At 35.7% G+C, this 15,339-nt stretch overlaps 2 protein-coding genes across 3 annotated transcripts; both read right to left on the reverse strand.

Annotated features, from left to right (window-relative positions):
• Positions 1-1,237: 1,237 nt before the first annotated feature.
• LOC108220439 (GDSL esterase/lipase APG) lies at positions 1,238-2,983 on the reverse strand. The gene is made up of 5 exons (XM_017394212.2): positions 2,685-2,983; positions 2,456-2,586; positions 2,106-2,339; positions 1,763-2,018; positions 1,238-1,689 (listed from the first exon to the last, which is right to left on the reverse strand). Exons 1-5 carry the CDS (start codon positions 2,944-2,946, stop codon positions 1,493-1,495), a joined length of 1,080 nt encoding a protein of 359 aa, XP_017249701.1. The 5' UTR covers positions 2,947-2,983; the 3' UTR covers positions 1,238-1,492.
• A 5,690-nt stretch (positions 2,984-8,673) lies between these two features.
• Positions 8,674-10,788, reverse strand: LOC108222497 (transcription factor bHLH84). 2 transcript variants are annotated; one of them, XM_017396419.1, is made up of 3 exons: positions 10,423-10,788; positions 10,214-10,294; positions 8,674-9,999 (listed from the first exon to the last, which is right to left on the reverse strand). In XM_017396419.1, exon 3 carries the CDS (start codon positions 9,991-9,993, stop codon positions 8,806-8,808), a length of 1,188 nt encoding a protein of 395 aa, XP_017251908.1. In that variant the 5' UTR covers positions 9,994-9,999; positions 10,214-10,294; positions 10,423-10,788; the 3' UTR covers positions 8,674-8,805. The 2 variants fall into 2 exon arrangements, with proteins under 2 accessions (XP_017251908.1, XP_017251906.1); XM_017396417.1 differs by having other exon boundaries at positions 8,674-10,027.
• Between the last annotated feature and the right edge of the window lie 4,551 nt (positions 10,789-15,339).

The following is a 15,339-nucleotide window of genomic DNA, read 5'->3' on the forward strand; positions in this document are numbered from 1 at the left end:
TTCACTTCTTTACTTAGAGTCAACGAGCTCATCTAATTTGGGATGGAGGAAGTATATAATATTAATATACTTGAGTATTTTATAAAATTGAAGACAAAAATTTAAATTAAAAAATCTTTATAAAAAATAAACAAAAACAGTAGTAAATGAAGAGAAGGAAAGGACATGCGAAAGAAGTTTAAGTTGAGTCTCCAAAAAAGCTCTGATTCATAGCTTCTTTTATCAGCTTCTTTTACTCTTTTTAATGGCTTCAGATCGCTTGCCAAACGCATGACAAAAGTGAGGAAGTGGGCTTCTGGGCTTTTAAGCCCAGAAGTTCCATTCCCAAACGCACACTAGATCGTATCAAATTTTTTAAGTCGACTTTTGAATTTAAGCTCGAATTTGAACAGAGTCGAGTTTGAACTCTTGAGTCAAATTTGAAATTTATGTTTCAGTCGAGTTTAAACTTAAACTTGATTCTCATTATTTAGGCGAGCTCGCGCTACTCGGCTCAACTCCACTATGTGCAAGTATGTTTCAATTTAGTGATTTACATGCAAGTATTGTTAAGATATAAGCAGAAATGTATATATTCGGGTCACTTGGGTGAGTTTAAAATAAATGATTTTTGTTTAAAATAAAAATGTGGAGTTGAAGTTAGAAACAAGTTAAAACTTAAGTTTATCTTATATTCTTCCATAATGTAATCATTGGAAAAGAAATAAAAGTCATGAAACAAAAACCAGTATTCTTAACTTCTTTAAAGTGTTGTTGACTTTTTACACAAACGGTACGAATAAGTGCTTGTAACTTATAAATCCAGAAGCCGGATTTTTAAGTGTTAGCCAAACACCACCATTGATCTTTAACTTTATAAGGGGAGTTCTGTCTCTAATCTCTCATTTCCAACCTTTTGCTCTGCCTCTCTTTTCTGTATTTATAGCTGGTTTCTTAGGCATTGTCTTTGGACTTGGGCATGGCTGAGACTAGTACTTGGGAGCCTAAAAAGTATTCTTCAATATAGTAATTAATCTATTTACAAACTTTTTCAGTTTGATCCTACTTGTAAATCAGGGTCGAGTTCTATAATGATTACTCCAGAACATAATAGTTTGATCCTACTTAATTACTTCAACATATAGTGGTGTTTGAGAAAACAAAAAAAGCACATCTTTTTTAAAGAAACTTCTTCTACTTTTCTTAACCTGTTTGTGTAAAAAGCCAGAAACACTCGTAAGAAGCTGAGAATGCTAGCTTTTGTTCTTTGACATCCCTCTGTATTTATTCTCAATGTCTTAAATCATTCCATTTCGAACTTAAACAAGATGAAAAATAATATGTGCAGCCATGAAAGTTGCAACACATACTTCACTAGAACGAGTTCTTCCTTTATAGTTTAGTCTTATAATGCTGTACGTTTAGCAAACACGACAATAAACAGAAAGAAAAAAGAAGTGACAGCATCAGCTTTGATATATAACATTATATTCTTCAGAGAATGCTGGAGGGATCAGCTGATGAGGTTGATGCCTTCGATGAGCAGGGAATCCGCAAGAATCTGATTTGCAGCCTCAGAAGGGTGAACGCTATCCCAGAACACGAATTCAGTCGCGTTGGGACATGTTCCTATGGACTTTGGATTGCACAATAATGATGTTAGCTCTATTCTTCCAGTTCCGCAACAGCCTCTAGTTGCCTCCTTAAATCCTGCCGGAACAAAAAAAATGTTCATTTTCTTGCTGTGATTTGAAATTCAAGATTTTTATGAATATTTACTCACCGTTGGTTGCTGGGGATTTTATGACATCGTAAAGAGGCTTGAAAATATCAAACACTGCAATCTTTAGGCTAGGAAGTTGCTTCTCCAGTTGTTTTGTAGCTGCATTGATTTTCTTATTGAATCCTTGTGCATCGGTGTTGATTCGTGACACACACCCTGGCTCGTGGTATCCGAACAAAGTTCTTGTAGCTGGAAGACATCCTAGTGGTGGGAGTGATGTTACTCCAATTCTTCTGGCTCCCAATGCATACAAGTTCTGTTGATTGGAATACAAGTCCAATTTTGTCGGTTTGATTTTACTTGCTTCAAATTAACATAATCGTAAGATAATATAATGGTTTACCTGGATGAAGCTTTGATAAATGCCAACAAGGTATGATCCGTATTCATCAGGAGTGTAGAACTTGTTCAGGTAAGGATTGACGTAATAGTTCTGAACAAAGTCACTGCTTCCGAAACTTACTAAATATAATGCTTCCTTGATGATCGATGCTGCTTTTGTACTACCTGCTACTGCAGCTAATTTTGATTGGTACTCTTTGTAGTATTCTAATTGCTGTGTTAGTGAAATCGCGTGCTGCAACCAGAAACTTGTATTAGTACAGACCATGAACTAATATATACTTTCTGTAATCCTGATTCTTTTTCTTGAACAAGAACTTGTATTAGTATAGTATTAAGATGAAGATTTACACTCAAGAAAGCTGTTTTGTCATCGAAGCCGGATGCAGCAGAAGCAAAGTTGGCACCAATGAGTAGATTTTTCCCAGATGCTTGTGGACTAAGGTAGGCAGGTGGATAAGTTGTGAATCCAAGAGTATCAGCTTCAAAAGGTGAAGTTTTGTTAGTACAATGTAGATAGTATACAGATCTGTAATGTGCATGATAAATTTCGAGATAAATCCTTAAAGCAGTTAAATACCAGTAATGTCAGTGGCTAATTTGCCATTACAGAACCTTCCTGTAGCCTGCTGTTTTGCAAAGTCCCTGCCATAAGGAGGATAATCAGCCTTGAAAATGGTTGGGAGATAATCATTATTTCCGATATCAACCGCAGAGTCCCCAAAGGTGATGATTGCTGGAACAAGAGTTGTACTGGTAGTGTCTTGAGCTGCCCCTTTATAATTGACAACTGCTGCTGCAAGAATAAAAACCAGGACTTCTCTGCAAGAGTATAACCCCATTTTACTGAATATGCTGAATGAGGTTAATAGCTGAGGAAATTAAGGTTTTATAAGGGAAAAAAGTACTGATCATTAACAGAAAATCTGCATTGACAAAGTAAGAAGGTATTAATGGAGTGTCCGGAAGTAGTTCAGTCCTTCAATAGCATTGAAAGCATTGACAATGTTGGAAAAGAATTGTGTGCAACCCATTTTCTCTTGTCGAAAATTTACTATAGTAGACTATTAATACAATCTTATTACAATGTAGCAAAATTATTTAGTATGGGGCATCCAAAAACATTCACTAGTTGATGTATATAGAGTCTAGACATTAAAAACCAGATTGCATGCTGTATGATAAAAGTTCTCATAAAAGCTCCGGGTCCTGAAAAGCGATCGATGCAACCATCTTTGAGCGGTTATTTTCCGCTGGAAGATAGCACTATGAGTGCTTTAATACCTGTTATAAGATTTTTGTCTTCCAGCGGGAAAAAAACGCTCAAAGATGGTTGCAGACAATCGTTTGTCAGGGACCAGCTTCCTAAATCTCCGAAAGATTAATTTACTTCAAAGTACAAAACGCCAGTTAAAACCCGAAAATGCATCTACCAGATTCGAAGCCTTCACCTCAAATAAAGCAGGAATAAGACAATACATCGAGCCAGATGTCATTCAGTGTCTGTATAGGCATTTTGCTATAAACTGTAATTACATTCACCACAGTAGTACAATTATGATTGTTTGCTCATCTAACTACTATGGTTTGTTGGGGAGATCAATGATTACTCAACTGCCATGAGAAGTAGGCATGTGCTTGCTAAATGCATCTCACAACTATTCAATGCATTCCACAATTTACGATGATCTGAACTACAACGTATGATCTAAGACGTCGAAAACTGACTGTAAATTTGTGCACAATGCAGGGGAACTGTAAATCCTACTGCAGAAACATAGATCAGACGTCTCTAGTTTCATTTAATACTAACAAATTTGAGTAGATTAGTCGAGGTTCAGCTAAATTTGCTTCTAATTAGTACTTCAGACGCGAGTATCGATCTAATCTAATGCAATTGTAGGCTATTTATTAACTTGATAAGGACTGATGTGCAAGTTTGTATTTAAACAAGTTGGTTGACTGCCAAATTAGGTAATGATTAATTGATTATAACTAAGAATTAGTTGATTCTTACTGAGAAAACACCTCCATCACATTCTTGGTTTAATTATGAATACAGATGTCTCCTTTATGCACCGAAAAATTATTTATTGCCAAATATCTTTGTAATTAGTAAGTACTTATAAGTCGATTTTCATTTAAGAAAAAGGTAGCCGAACAATCTGTTGAATCAACTCAGCACGGTCTCAAAAGCTGTCTTGCATATGTTGTTACTTATGACTTGTTCAGTGATCAATACAGTAAGGAGGCGTATGGTTCATGATTAATGAGCCTGATGAGCCCGATTTACAGAAATCGGAGTCTTAAATCCATGTGTTGATGTTTGGATTAGCAATTTTGTTATATTGAATGGAAATCCCGATCCCAATTGGAAGGTAAATGATTTCTTACCCTCCTTTTGGAATACTCATTCTCGTACCTCTCATTCTCGTTCCCACTCACGACCAAACACCTCCTGAATTAGTGATCAAAATATTCGCGGTAATGTTAGTGGCCTCAGCAGGCGAACAATGATGCTAGATATAATGTATTTCGGGATGGAGGGAGTAGTCGTAAATAATCTTCTGCTTCGACAATGAAATTGCGTGATGCGACCGAAACCTGGTATAGTGTCCAAAATTCTGCAATTGTATAATCAGTATTCCAAAGGCTTATTGGCAGGGCAAGAACTACAATTATTCTATGCTGTACAACTCATGTACAGCAGGAGTTACATTTAAGATGAATCCAATTTTACCCTCAATAAAGGCTTAAGCTGTTTGATTTGTCAACCTAGCAAGATTTTTGTGGGCTCAGAGATAGTACTGGTAGGGAAGCTGTAAATTAGCCCATGTGGAACAGCTTAGCTACAAGAGCTTCCTATCTCACCACAACTATATATTGTGCATTAAACACATTCACCTCGACGTTCTGTAAGAGAGCGAGAAAGATATTATTGGACCAGGAGACGGGTTTGGCGAATTTTGTTTGAGTTGCTTATAACTAGGCCCATGTCAGATTATGTTAACTGGTTCCCACAACTTGGGCTTGTAGTAACAGTCTTAACTGGAGTCTTCACAGACCAACTCTTGGACCTGAGGCTGAGACCATACAAGTTTGATATTTTCTGAGAAGGAGCCCATCTACATACGAAATCACTAGGAAGTTCATCTGTTGTTTACCTTTTATTCTTCTGCATATATTAAAAGAAATCATCAGTCACGTGTTGCATAAGATGATTGTAATTATATATTTTAAGTTAAACTTTAAAGTTATTATATATAGATTATATAGAATGGTACAAAACTGAGCTGCTAGGGCTCTCGTGACGCTCTATAATACTGATAATGGTGTCGATTTCCGAGCATGGTGGTAGCATATAAGAACCCGCCCATAAGAATTACACATATAGTGCACCGTCCATTACCGGAGGAAGACAGAGTAATTCTGCAAGACTGTATTAATTATATGAAATTTACGAAGTAGATGCCTCGCATAGATTATAACTGGTGTAATCGAGCCGATCCGAGCCGAGTCGAACACTGTCATACTCGGTCCGAGTTCAATTAAAATGTTCTGACTCGATCTAGAGTTCGACCGAGTCTTTAATTTCAAGTTCGAAACTCGGCTCGTGAAAAGCTCAATAAGCTCGAGTTTGGCTTGAACGCTCAAATCAATTATATCAAATATTGACATAAACTTGAAATCCGATCGGTCCGACTCGAATGGTATATTAAATATAAATAAATATTAAAAATTTATATAAAAATTCAGTTATAACTGAAAATTTTAATAATAATTGAGGTTCGATAAACCTCGCGAACTTTATGAGCCGAGCAACTAGAAGCTCAAGTACGATTCGGTAAAGAATTCGAAAAGCTCAACTTTGAGCTTGGCTCGATTATTATCGAGCTAAATTAAAATATTTTACGAGTTAAAGTCAAGTACTTTACGAACTGTTTGATTCATTTACAGTTCTAAATATCAAAGTTATCAAGTTGGATGATTAGTTTTACGAAAATTTTAAATTCAAGGTGTGTATTATAAATAGTTCACAATAAACATTACAAGTAAGGTATATTCAATAAACCACTACAAATAATAGTTTTGATGTTAATTAGATGAAAGTTGGTCGAATTAAGTTAAATTTGATCAATTCGATTCATTTTCTGAAAATAACCATCAAATCAGATAAATTCAATCAAGTCATTTTTGACTACTTCGATTTTGAAATTGGTCGAATTCAGTTAAATTTGATCACATTCAACCAATTTCAGTGAATTCGATCTATATTCTGTTTTTATATTGATTGTAATAATTTTTGATAGTGATCATCACATACGTAGGTGTAAAGGAATATAGAACATATAAAATCAAGAATATTGCAGGTTTTTTAGGAGAACGATCTTAAAGTCGGTTATCACCAAAAATTTATATATTTTATATGAAGATAAGAACGACTTACAGATATAATGTCAAGTTGGAGGTAAAGATATGAGCGAACAAGATATATAGGGGAAAAAGCAAGCCAAAAATCTGGGCAAGCCAAAAGTCTGGGATCTTCCGCAACAGAAAGTTTCTAATTATAGCAAAAGCAAAATCATCCGTTGCACGTACTTGTTATCCAATCCTATTCGAACAACAAATTGGTTTTAAGCGACGTGATCATTATATTCCATTAAAGTCAAGGTAACCCAACAAGAAGATCAGTTCCATTGTCAAAATGAATTATTTTTTATTTTGTTTTTTATATTCAAAATGCTAGTTAATCTGGCGTTAAGAAATGAAAGAGGATACGATCTTGTATTTTGAATTATAAAATGATACTTGAGATCATAATTCTCGTGATGATTTTTGGAATTTTTTCAAAAGAAAAGGAGATAGAAAAATGATCCCAGATCTCATAAAATTCGGAAAAAATGTTCAGAATAACAAAGTTAATAAAAATATAGCATTTTTAATTTGAGAAGAAAACGCTAGAACGTGTAGCGTTTTGTTGTTTTAACCCGACAAAAGGCTACAAGGCATTCTGTTAGGATAACCGTAATGGACGATATAGCGTTTTTTATGAATATCCAAAACGTTACATGTAACATTAATAAATGATATTTGGGGTTAACCAGGGCCAACACTGAATAGATAGACCGGGTCGACACCCCTGTATGATCCGTCAGTGTTCGAACCGCTAAGCAAATTTCTTCAAAGCCAAGTACCCCTGGTTTGAGAAAGTATTTTAGGCGCAGAATACTTTCTAGAGAGGTTATGTTTGAAAGGAACAAGATTTAACGTTATGGAAACCAAGCGAGAGGAAAAGATAAACAAGAAGAATAACTCGGGCAGATGAGATCGAACACGTGGTCGCCAATACGCGAAACATAATTAAGTAGCGAAAATCAAGAAACACGCATGCCTCTAAAATTGGACAGAATAAAGGGGACACAAAGCACTGACTGGTGAGCTGCGAGTTTATTTAGAGAATGTTTGCCTCACGCCACATTCTTCACTCTACTTGTATAAACTATTGATTGCTCTGCATTTTAACTTGAAGATCACAAAAGACACTCTTACTTTTCTTCATTTTTTAAGTTGAACTAAGCACACAAAGTTGTAAGGACATTCGGGTTCGAGTGAGAGATTGTGATCGGATTATATATATAGGAGTGTTGCAATTCCAACCTTTTCCATTATAAAACTACTTTTCCTACAACTTTTGTGTATAAAAGTGTCTAATTAATGGGGTATTTTGGCTTTAATACTCCTAGCTAAGTAGGTTAGGAACTGGGGAGGATTAATTCGGACCGAAGTCTCCGCTAATTTGAAAATTTGATGATATCTTTTTCAAGTAGTTTCTTTTTTAAAAAAAATCCGTATATTCATACAAGATACTGATTAATCTCAGAAATTCATTAAACGAATTATTTTTGATATTAGTCCCAGATAATTTGAATTTCTGGTTCCGACGCTGTTAACATGTTTATTGAATTTAAGCTGTAACTTTCATTTTGGTTCAAAAATTATAGGGAATTCATATATAATTATCCCATGGAATATTACTCTTGGAATTAGATGAAAACATGCACAATGATAATACTACTTCTTGAGATGATTAAATACTTACTCCCGCCGTCCCAATTTATGTAAACTGGTTTGACTTTCACGGAGATTAAGAAAAAAAAGTAGTAAATGTAGTTGAAAAGTGGGTAAAGTGGTGGGACCTATCAATATTTAATAATAGATTTGAGATAGTGGAGAAAAGTAGTGGGTGTAATAGTGTTTATGTAATAAAAAGAGAGTATAAAATATAGAGGTAGTGGGTGTAATAGTGAAAAGTAGTGTTCAAAAATAGTAAGTATTGTAGGTTCATTCTTTTTGGGACGTCCCAAAAAGGAAATGAGTTCACATAAAATGGGACGGAGGGAGTATATAACACTGGATTTTCGATATTGCAATATAGTGGGGTTTCATAATCATGAAAATCATGATTGAGTTTAGTAGTACTGTACATATATCTGAATCTTCTAACTAGTCAAATAGAGCACTGCATGTAGTAATGATGGCCTGGTGAATTGCATGATGATTAAGTAATGATAGGTAAACATAACTAAATCATGATATTTATGATTACATGATCGTGATAATGACTAACTTTTTAGAAAGATATCAATCTATGGAATACATTCAAAAAAGTTTAAATTAACAGTACCATGATCACAACTTTATCAAATCTTGGTGTGGCCGGTGGGATTAGGGTTTTGAAAGGAAAAACTAGTGCTGTTCTGCATGGAAAATGGAGCTAAAGCATGGCTTTCATTTGGGGAATTCCCAAAATCACCCTTTTGGCCAAGATTTTCCAGTGCTTTAACTTGTGACCTCAAGAACTTGAGGTAATTTGCAGCCTCATCTAGCATTGATGCTGTGTCCATTTTGCTTCCACCTGGAACAAGCCTCTGCAGAACCCTAATCTTTTCGCTGATTTTTTCCCTGCGTTGCCTTGCTGCCACAGTTTGAGGATCACTGGAGATTTTCACATTCTTTCTCTTTGGTTTAGCCACCACTTCATCACCGAAATTCACTGGCCTAAACGCTGCTGCGCGGTATATCATTTCCTTCATCTGTGCTATTGCCTCGGAATCAGGCTCCTCCAGCACACAATTAGCAGTGGCCAGTGAATTATTGTTGGTTTGTTGAAAGCTTATGTTTGATGAACTTGGCGGCTTGTCCAAGATTCTCCTTTTCTTTGATTTTGGGCAGAAACCGCTGGAATTCTTGCCATCTGACGTTTGGCCTATCGACTTAGTAACCACGTTTTTGTGACTATTATCAGGATAGAAAATAGAATTTACGCCCTCGTCTTCAATGGAAGTGCTAGTATTGCTGTTTGTGGCAGATAGTAAGCAATCCAGAGACTCGAGAGAGGCAACGTTGGTGGAAGCGATGGCCTTAAAAGCATTACCGTCTTTGTATGGCATGCCAATATCAGCCATTAGGCCACTCAATGTGTTATCCATCATTACACTATGAGGCCTTTTTACAGAACACAACGCAGGGCGGCCTTGGGAGAAAGTACTGACAGCTTCTGCTTGGCTTTGTGGATAATTTGGATTCGAAGAAACAATGATTGAATCAATTGGCGGTGCTAAATGCTGAACCACTTGGTTGAGTATATTTTCAGGATTTGAATAGTATTGGAGATGATGAGATTGAGATACTGGCGCCTCAGTGACATAAGAAATTCTGTTGAGCTGTTGGATTGGATTGAATATCATATCGTCGACGTTTTTTTCAAGACCATTATAAGCACAACCGGATTCAGCAGTGAAAGCCTCTGCAACTTCATGTTCTTGATTGCTCCATGAAGACGATATGTTTGTTATGATCGGTGAGCATTCCCAGTCCAAGTAATCCATAAGTATCTGAATTACAAGATCCTTATCGTCAGTTCTGTAAGATTGAAAACAAACTGAGGTTAAATCACAAGCTACACAATTAAAACTGCTAAAGAAAAGCACGATTGGATAGCCCAGTGGTGGATTTATCCTCTGTTGTCCTGGAACACCCGGGTTCGACTCTGACTCACCACGAGAAGTATTAGAACAGCAAAAAACTGCTAAAGAAAACCCTGCATACCTAAAATCGATGCACCTTCAGCTCTGCTAGGGAAGACGTGATCGGATCAAGCTTCTTCTGGATATCTTTCTGTAATTTCTTCTGTAGGAAAACACACAAAACAAAAGAGAGAATACATAAAAAAATGAACAAAACCTCTACTAATTCATAATTCAAATTATGTTAAACTATAACATTAAAATGTGTAGGAGCTGCCATAAATGACTAACCTTGATTGTCTGTTAGAGCATGTGTGATTTGTTGAGATCCAGTGGAGGGGGATGTAGAGAAGAAGAGAACAGATGTGCAGTTAACTTATACAAGAAGATAAACATGTAAAATATGGGAAGGAGATATCTATATTTGAATAGAATATCAGTTCTGGGATATGAATAATGGATGTATTTGTAAAAGATAAGCCTTTTTTTTATTTGGTCAGTCTTGGTGGGATTGTAAGACTTAGATGAGCATTGTAAGCTGTTTTATATACACATCCATTTTGTTAACCTAGCTACTCCTTCCTTTTATTCAAATGTGTGTCCCTGGAACCAGGATTCAGAGAGAGCCATGCCGAAATCAGAGGAGGCTAATCCAGGTTGAAGTCCCTGTTAAGTTAAATTTATTAATATTACTCATATTTTGTCCTCGAAAATGAATAAATTCTTTCATCTAAGCATCGCCTGATCTCGAACATTTGGTATAATTTATTATTCAGACTTTAAGGGCGCCTGATATTTTTCATTCCCGGTTCCGTCTCTTAAGAGAGTTTTAATATATTTTTTTCAAAATTAATTTTTGAAGATCAACCGAGAATGTGGCTTTAGTTGCACCCGTCTAGTTTCACTTGTTTATGTACAAATGTGACATATATTGAGAAATTATTTGCAGCTAAGTGAGTGGGAAAACTTGCGATTCCTCTGACTTTCCTAGTTTTGGGTACTTGTTGTAATGCTACATTTCATTCCATGCGTAGCAGCCTGGTGCCTGTAAAGTTTTCACAAAGTGCATCGAGAGAGACAGAGAGAGAGATAGTCAGAGAGAGAGAGAGAGCATGCATGTTTAGCCGTGCAAAGTAGTACTGCCACTGTTCTCTTTCTCTACTCAAGACATCCACTAATCATACTTTTAATCATGTACTAATCTTTCCCATGGCCACTTTCTAAACAAACAGCCAGGACTGCCACTTTCTATACTCTTTAAGATGATCCAAATATTGTCACAAGCCACATACCTTTTTATGGTATGGTCCATGAATCTTATATTCTTGATTTTTAGTTGCTGCAATGAAATAATATTAGATTATTCATTATATTAGTGAAACAATTTGGCATTTTCCTAGGTGGAGGATGGAGGCTGATGTCTGTCAACTTATATGTCACAGTGATATGCAGGTACCTTATTTCTTAACATTTGCATCATGCTGGATTTCAGTACTAGTGGAAACGGGAAGTCATTGGAAACATGCATATGTATCGCAAGTTATAATTTAACGGAGTCGAAAAGTGTTAAGTTATCAGTTCTCTTTTAGTCGAAAAATCTGGTACGGAATTAAGTTTTTAGTTCTTCTAAAACCGTGAGGTGTGTTAGGAAATTAACTGATTAAATTATTATGTTTTAAGAGAAAGATTGCTAATTGACATAGCTTGAATTGCTAATGATTTACTAGTAGCTAGAGTGATTGTATTGAGAATGTCATTAGAGTGCTTAATTAGATTAGTCATCCTAAAATTATTGAATAATTTAGGTTTAAAGTGCCTCACATGCAGCCCATTTCAATTCCTGTAACTGCACAGCTAAACCCAGTTTTTTATATTATAGCCTAGCATAATTATCACATGCCTTGACTGGGATCTATAGTCTATGTATATACACAAACGATTCAAAGAATAAATGAAGACCGGAAAAAAAAAAAAGGGGAGCTGCTATGAGTTCATACCAGGACGTTCTTGCATATTTTAATATTTCGAGGATATCATCAAACCAAAGAGTAAGTCGGAGTATTTCTTAAGAAAAAATCTCGAATCTTATAATTTGGGATTGAAATATCCTAAATTTCATGTTTGTGAAGATATGATCCCAGATATCACACATCAAACATTAAAATTTGGGATGGTAGCGTATATTATCAGACCTTATGATTCGAGAGATTCTTGCATGTGTTTTGTTATGGGTTTGGAGTTAAAGATATGGTAAACGGTAAACGTTTTTCGTCCTTTTAGAAAAAATATTTAATCGCCAGATAATATAACATTATAAAATGATATTTGGAATCATATTTCCAAATATGATATTTGAGATATTATTTCTTAAAATTGTGATAAACTGGACGGTTTTCTTAGACTTGATGGCTCGTGCGGCCGTGCCAAAATCAAATATGTAACTAACCATCTGTTTTCAATTTTTCCTGCTCGATTTCTTCGATTGTGTGAATTTTTTATAATGTGCATTTTAATTTTTCTGTTTTTCTGTTAAGACAAGTAGGTATACAAACACAACTTGTAATGGTGGCGTCAGTTGTCAGGCTGTTCAGCTCATCAGCCAGCTGCTTGCTTAAGTAGTCTGTTTCTCAACAATTTTGCCTGAAAAAATTCAACAAATTCTCATAATTGATAATTCGCTAATTAGGCATGGTAATGCCTAATTTACATATATAAGTAATGATCATCACATTATTTAAACGTAACATTATGACTACAATGCCGTAAATTAAGTCGTAAGAAATTATCATGGGTTCCATTTTCACTCATCCGAGAATCCTTAAAGAACATATGTAACTCTGTCTTTGAAGGAGTTACGGAGTGATGCATGTATTGCAATATTTTCGTGTCCTATTGAGTATCCTTTTGTTAAACAAAATGCCAAAACAAAATTAAATCCTGTGGGGTTGACAAATAATTGGACGAAGGGTAGGGACTCTACGTCTCTACCCAATCTGCCTTAAATGACTAGTCCCTTTCCGTAACATTTTCTAGAATTATCAGTAGCAGTAGCAGTAAATTGGGATTTCAGTAGCAGGAGGAGGGGAGGCAATTTCGGGTACCAGGTCGTGTTCGTGTCAGCAATCGGGTCGAGCTAAAATCACTTAGAATTGAATAAAACTAAAAACCTCGGTCCAACTTAAATCCGGTCTACCAAGCTTTTTGTGCATCTCTGCATGGAGGAATGGTCTAGTCACTCAGGCTTGAAAGCATGTTGTTGCCAATTTAACAAGCCAGCATAAAAAATGGTCTTGCTTAGTCTCTATGATTGTTCATAATGTTCATACTTCATAGTGTTGTTTTATGAGACAAATTGGATGTAACAGTACAAGGGCAGACTAAGAAAAGTTTACATTTTGCAACATGACAACTTGACAAGTCTCTGTTAGTCACATAGCTCGTATTAGGCACAAAAGTCCGGATAACTTCTAGAAAATTGAAAGGCATCTACCCATATCCACTATGCAGCATCTAGATAGCATTCCATGCTGCGTCGAAGATGCTGTTCTAAATTTGTAGTTAAACACTCATCAAACGCGTAATCACAGACTAGGATTTGAAATTTCAGCTGCAGCCGCGAAGTTCTCTTTTTCACTCTGATTCAAAGTCAGTTAAATCAATACTTACAGACCAGTACTGAAATGCCCGTGGAATGGTATTTGCTGCAAAAGATGACTCGGCGAGGAAACAGCCAACTTATAATGCTACTCAAAGGAATTAATACCTAACTGATGATTAAATGAGATGAGATGGAAATTTAATTGCAGAGACAGTGTTCAGAGGTGGCAACATAAACCGATGTTCTTATGCTTGCGCCCTAATTCAATCAGCATGACTTCTACAATACTAGCTAATAAACTAAACTAACAAAATGGAAAAAACAGCGTCTTACTTATTCTGCAAAACACCACCACTTTGGAATATGAACAATGAAGAAATAGTAAAGCCCAGATACAGAACTGAGGGTCAATTGTGTATCAGATGCTGAGCACCACAACTAAATCAGTCTGCAGACAATTCAAAGCCAAACAACCAAGCACTTAGATGAAGAAAAAGAAAAACAAAATAGATTTTGGCCCATTACTTCACCTTAACATTTATAAGGATCCATCAAATTCTATTGTGTCTGAGCTGGGAATGAAAAAACACAGCTCTAGGGCTACTGACTAAAAAAAAAAGAGATACATATAAGCCTCTTTAGACAGATTGGTCATCACTGAGCAGCGAGCATCACTGCAAGCACCTACGGCACTTAGGTTCGAAGCCATTTATCTCATGCAATTTGCATATTGCTAAAAAATCTCCTTAGTCAAAATATAATTAAAATGCTATAAATGGGAGATTCAAAGAGGATAAATACAAAATACAAGTATGAAGAAAAATCTAAAGAAGCACACTAGATAAAAGAGCCTCATAGCTTGCAACCAGAGATAATCTGTCATCATCACCACAAATTTCTAACCATCTCATCCAAGAATGAGCTCCCCCCCCCCCCACCCCAGTAGATCTAGAATGAAATCAAAATGCTCACAAGTTTTAAAAAAACAAAAAATAATGGATGATATAATACAATATGTGCTCCAAACATAGAACCCAACCCATGGCTGAGGCAGAGAATAAAAGCACAGAACATCATTTCAAAGATAATCATCATAAGATTATAGCACGCAATTCCCACCCAAAAAAGCTAATAATGATTAATAAATATCATCAAACATCATTTCATTCTCTCTCCACCCCGACATAATATTACATTCATACAAATCTCTCAAAAAAAGTTATAAGTGATGCAGAATAATATTCTTAGACAACAATGGGAGGTCCAAAACCACACTGTAGGCTACTAAATGACTGGATAAAAGCTGCTACAATAAATAAAAAAAAAGATGAAATAAAATACTCAATACAGACACCGTACGTTGTCATATTGGTTCTGCAGGTATTACCAGAATAGCAATGTTTCTAAAACAGGTAAAAATTAGTTTGTTTATAAGAGGCCTGGTCATATTGTACTTGTCATTCAAAGATCTCAATCAGTAAGCTAATTATTGTTCCAAACAACCAAAAAAAATGACTTATAATCTTTGGTAGTAATTAGTAATTATGATGTGCAATTAAATAGTTGAGGTGTGTGAATCATCTCAATTTACGCAACAATAGTACAAACAC

The sequence above is a fragment of the Daucus carota genome, chromosome 5 (assembly GCF_001625215.2).
Source record: "Daucus carota subsp. sativus chromosome 5, DH1 v3.0, whole genome shotgun sequence".
In the NCBI taxonomy this organism is placed as follows: domain Eukaryota; kingdom Viridiplantae; phylum Streptophyta; class Magnoliopsida; order Apiales; family Apiaceae; genus Daucus; species Daucus carota.

Coding starts and splice junctions, on each gene's coding strand:
- LOC108222497 (XM_017396419.1), bottom strand. CDS start 9,993: ATGGATTACTTGGACTGGGAATGCTCACCGATCATAACAAACATATCG.
- LOC108220439 (XM_017394212.2), bottom strand. CDS start 2,946: ATGGGGTTATACTCTTGCAGAGAAGTCCTGGTTTTTATTCTTGCAGCA. Junction 2,019..2,105: donor TTTATCAAAGCTTCATCCAG/GTAAACCATTAT, acceptor TCCAATCAACAG/AACTTGTATGCATTGGGAGC. Junction 1,690..1,762: donor AAAATCCCCAGCAACCAACG/GTGAGTAAATAT, acceptor TTGTTCCGGCAG/GATTTAAGGAGGCAACTAGA.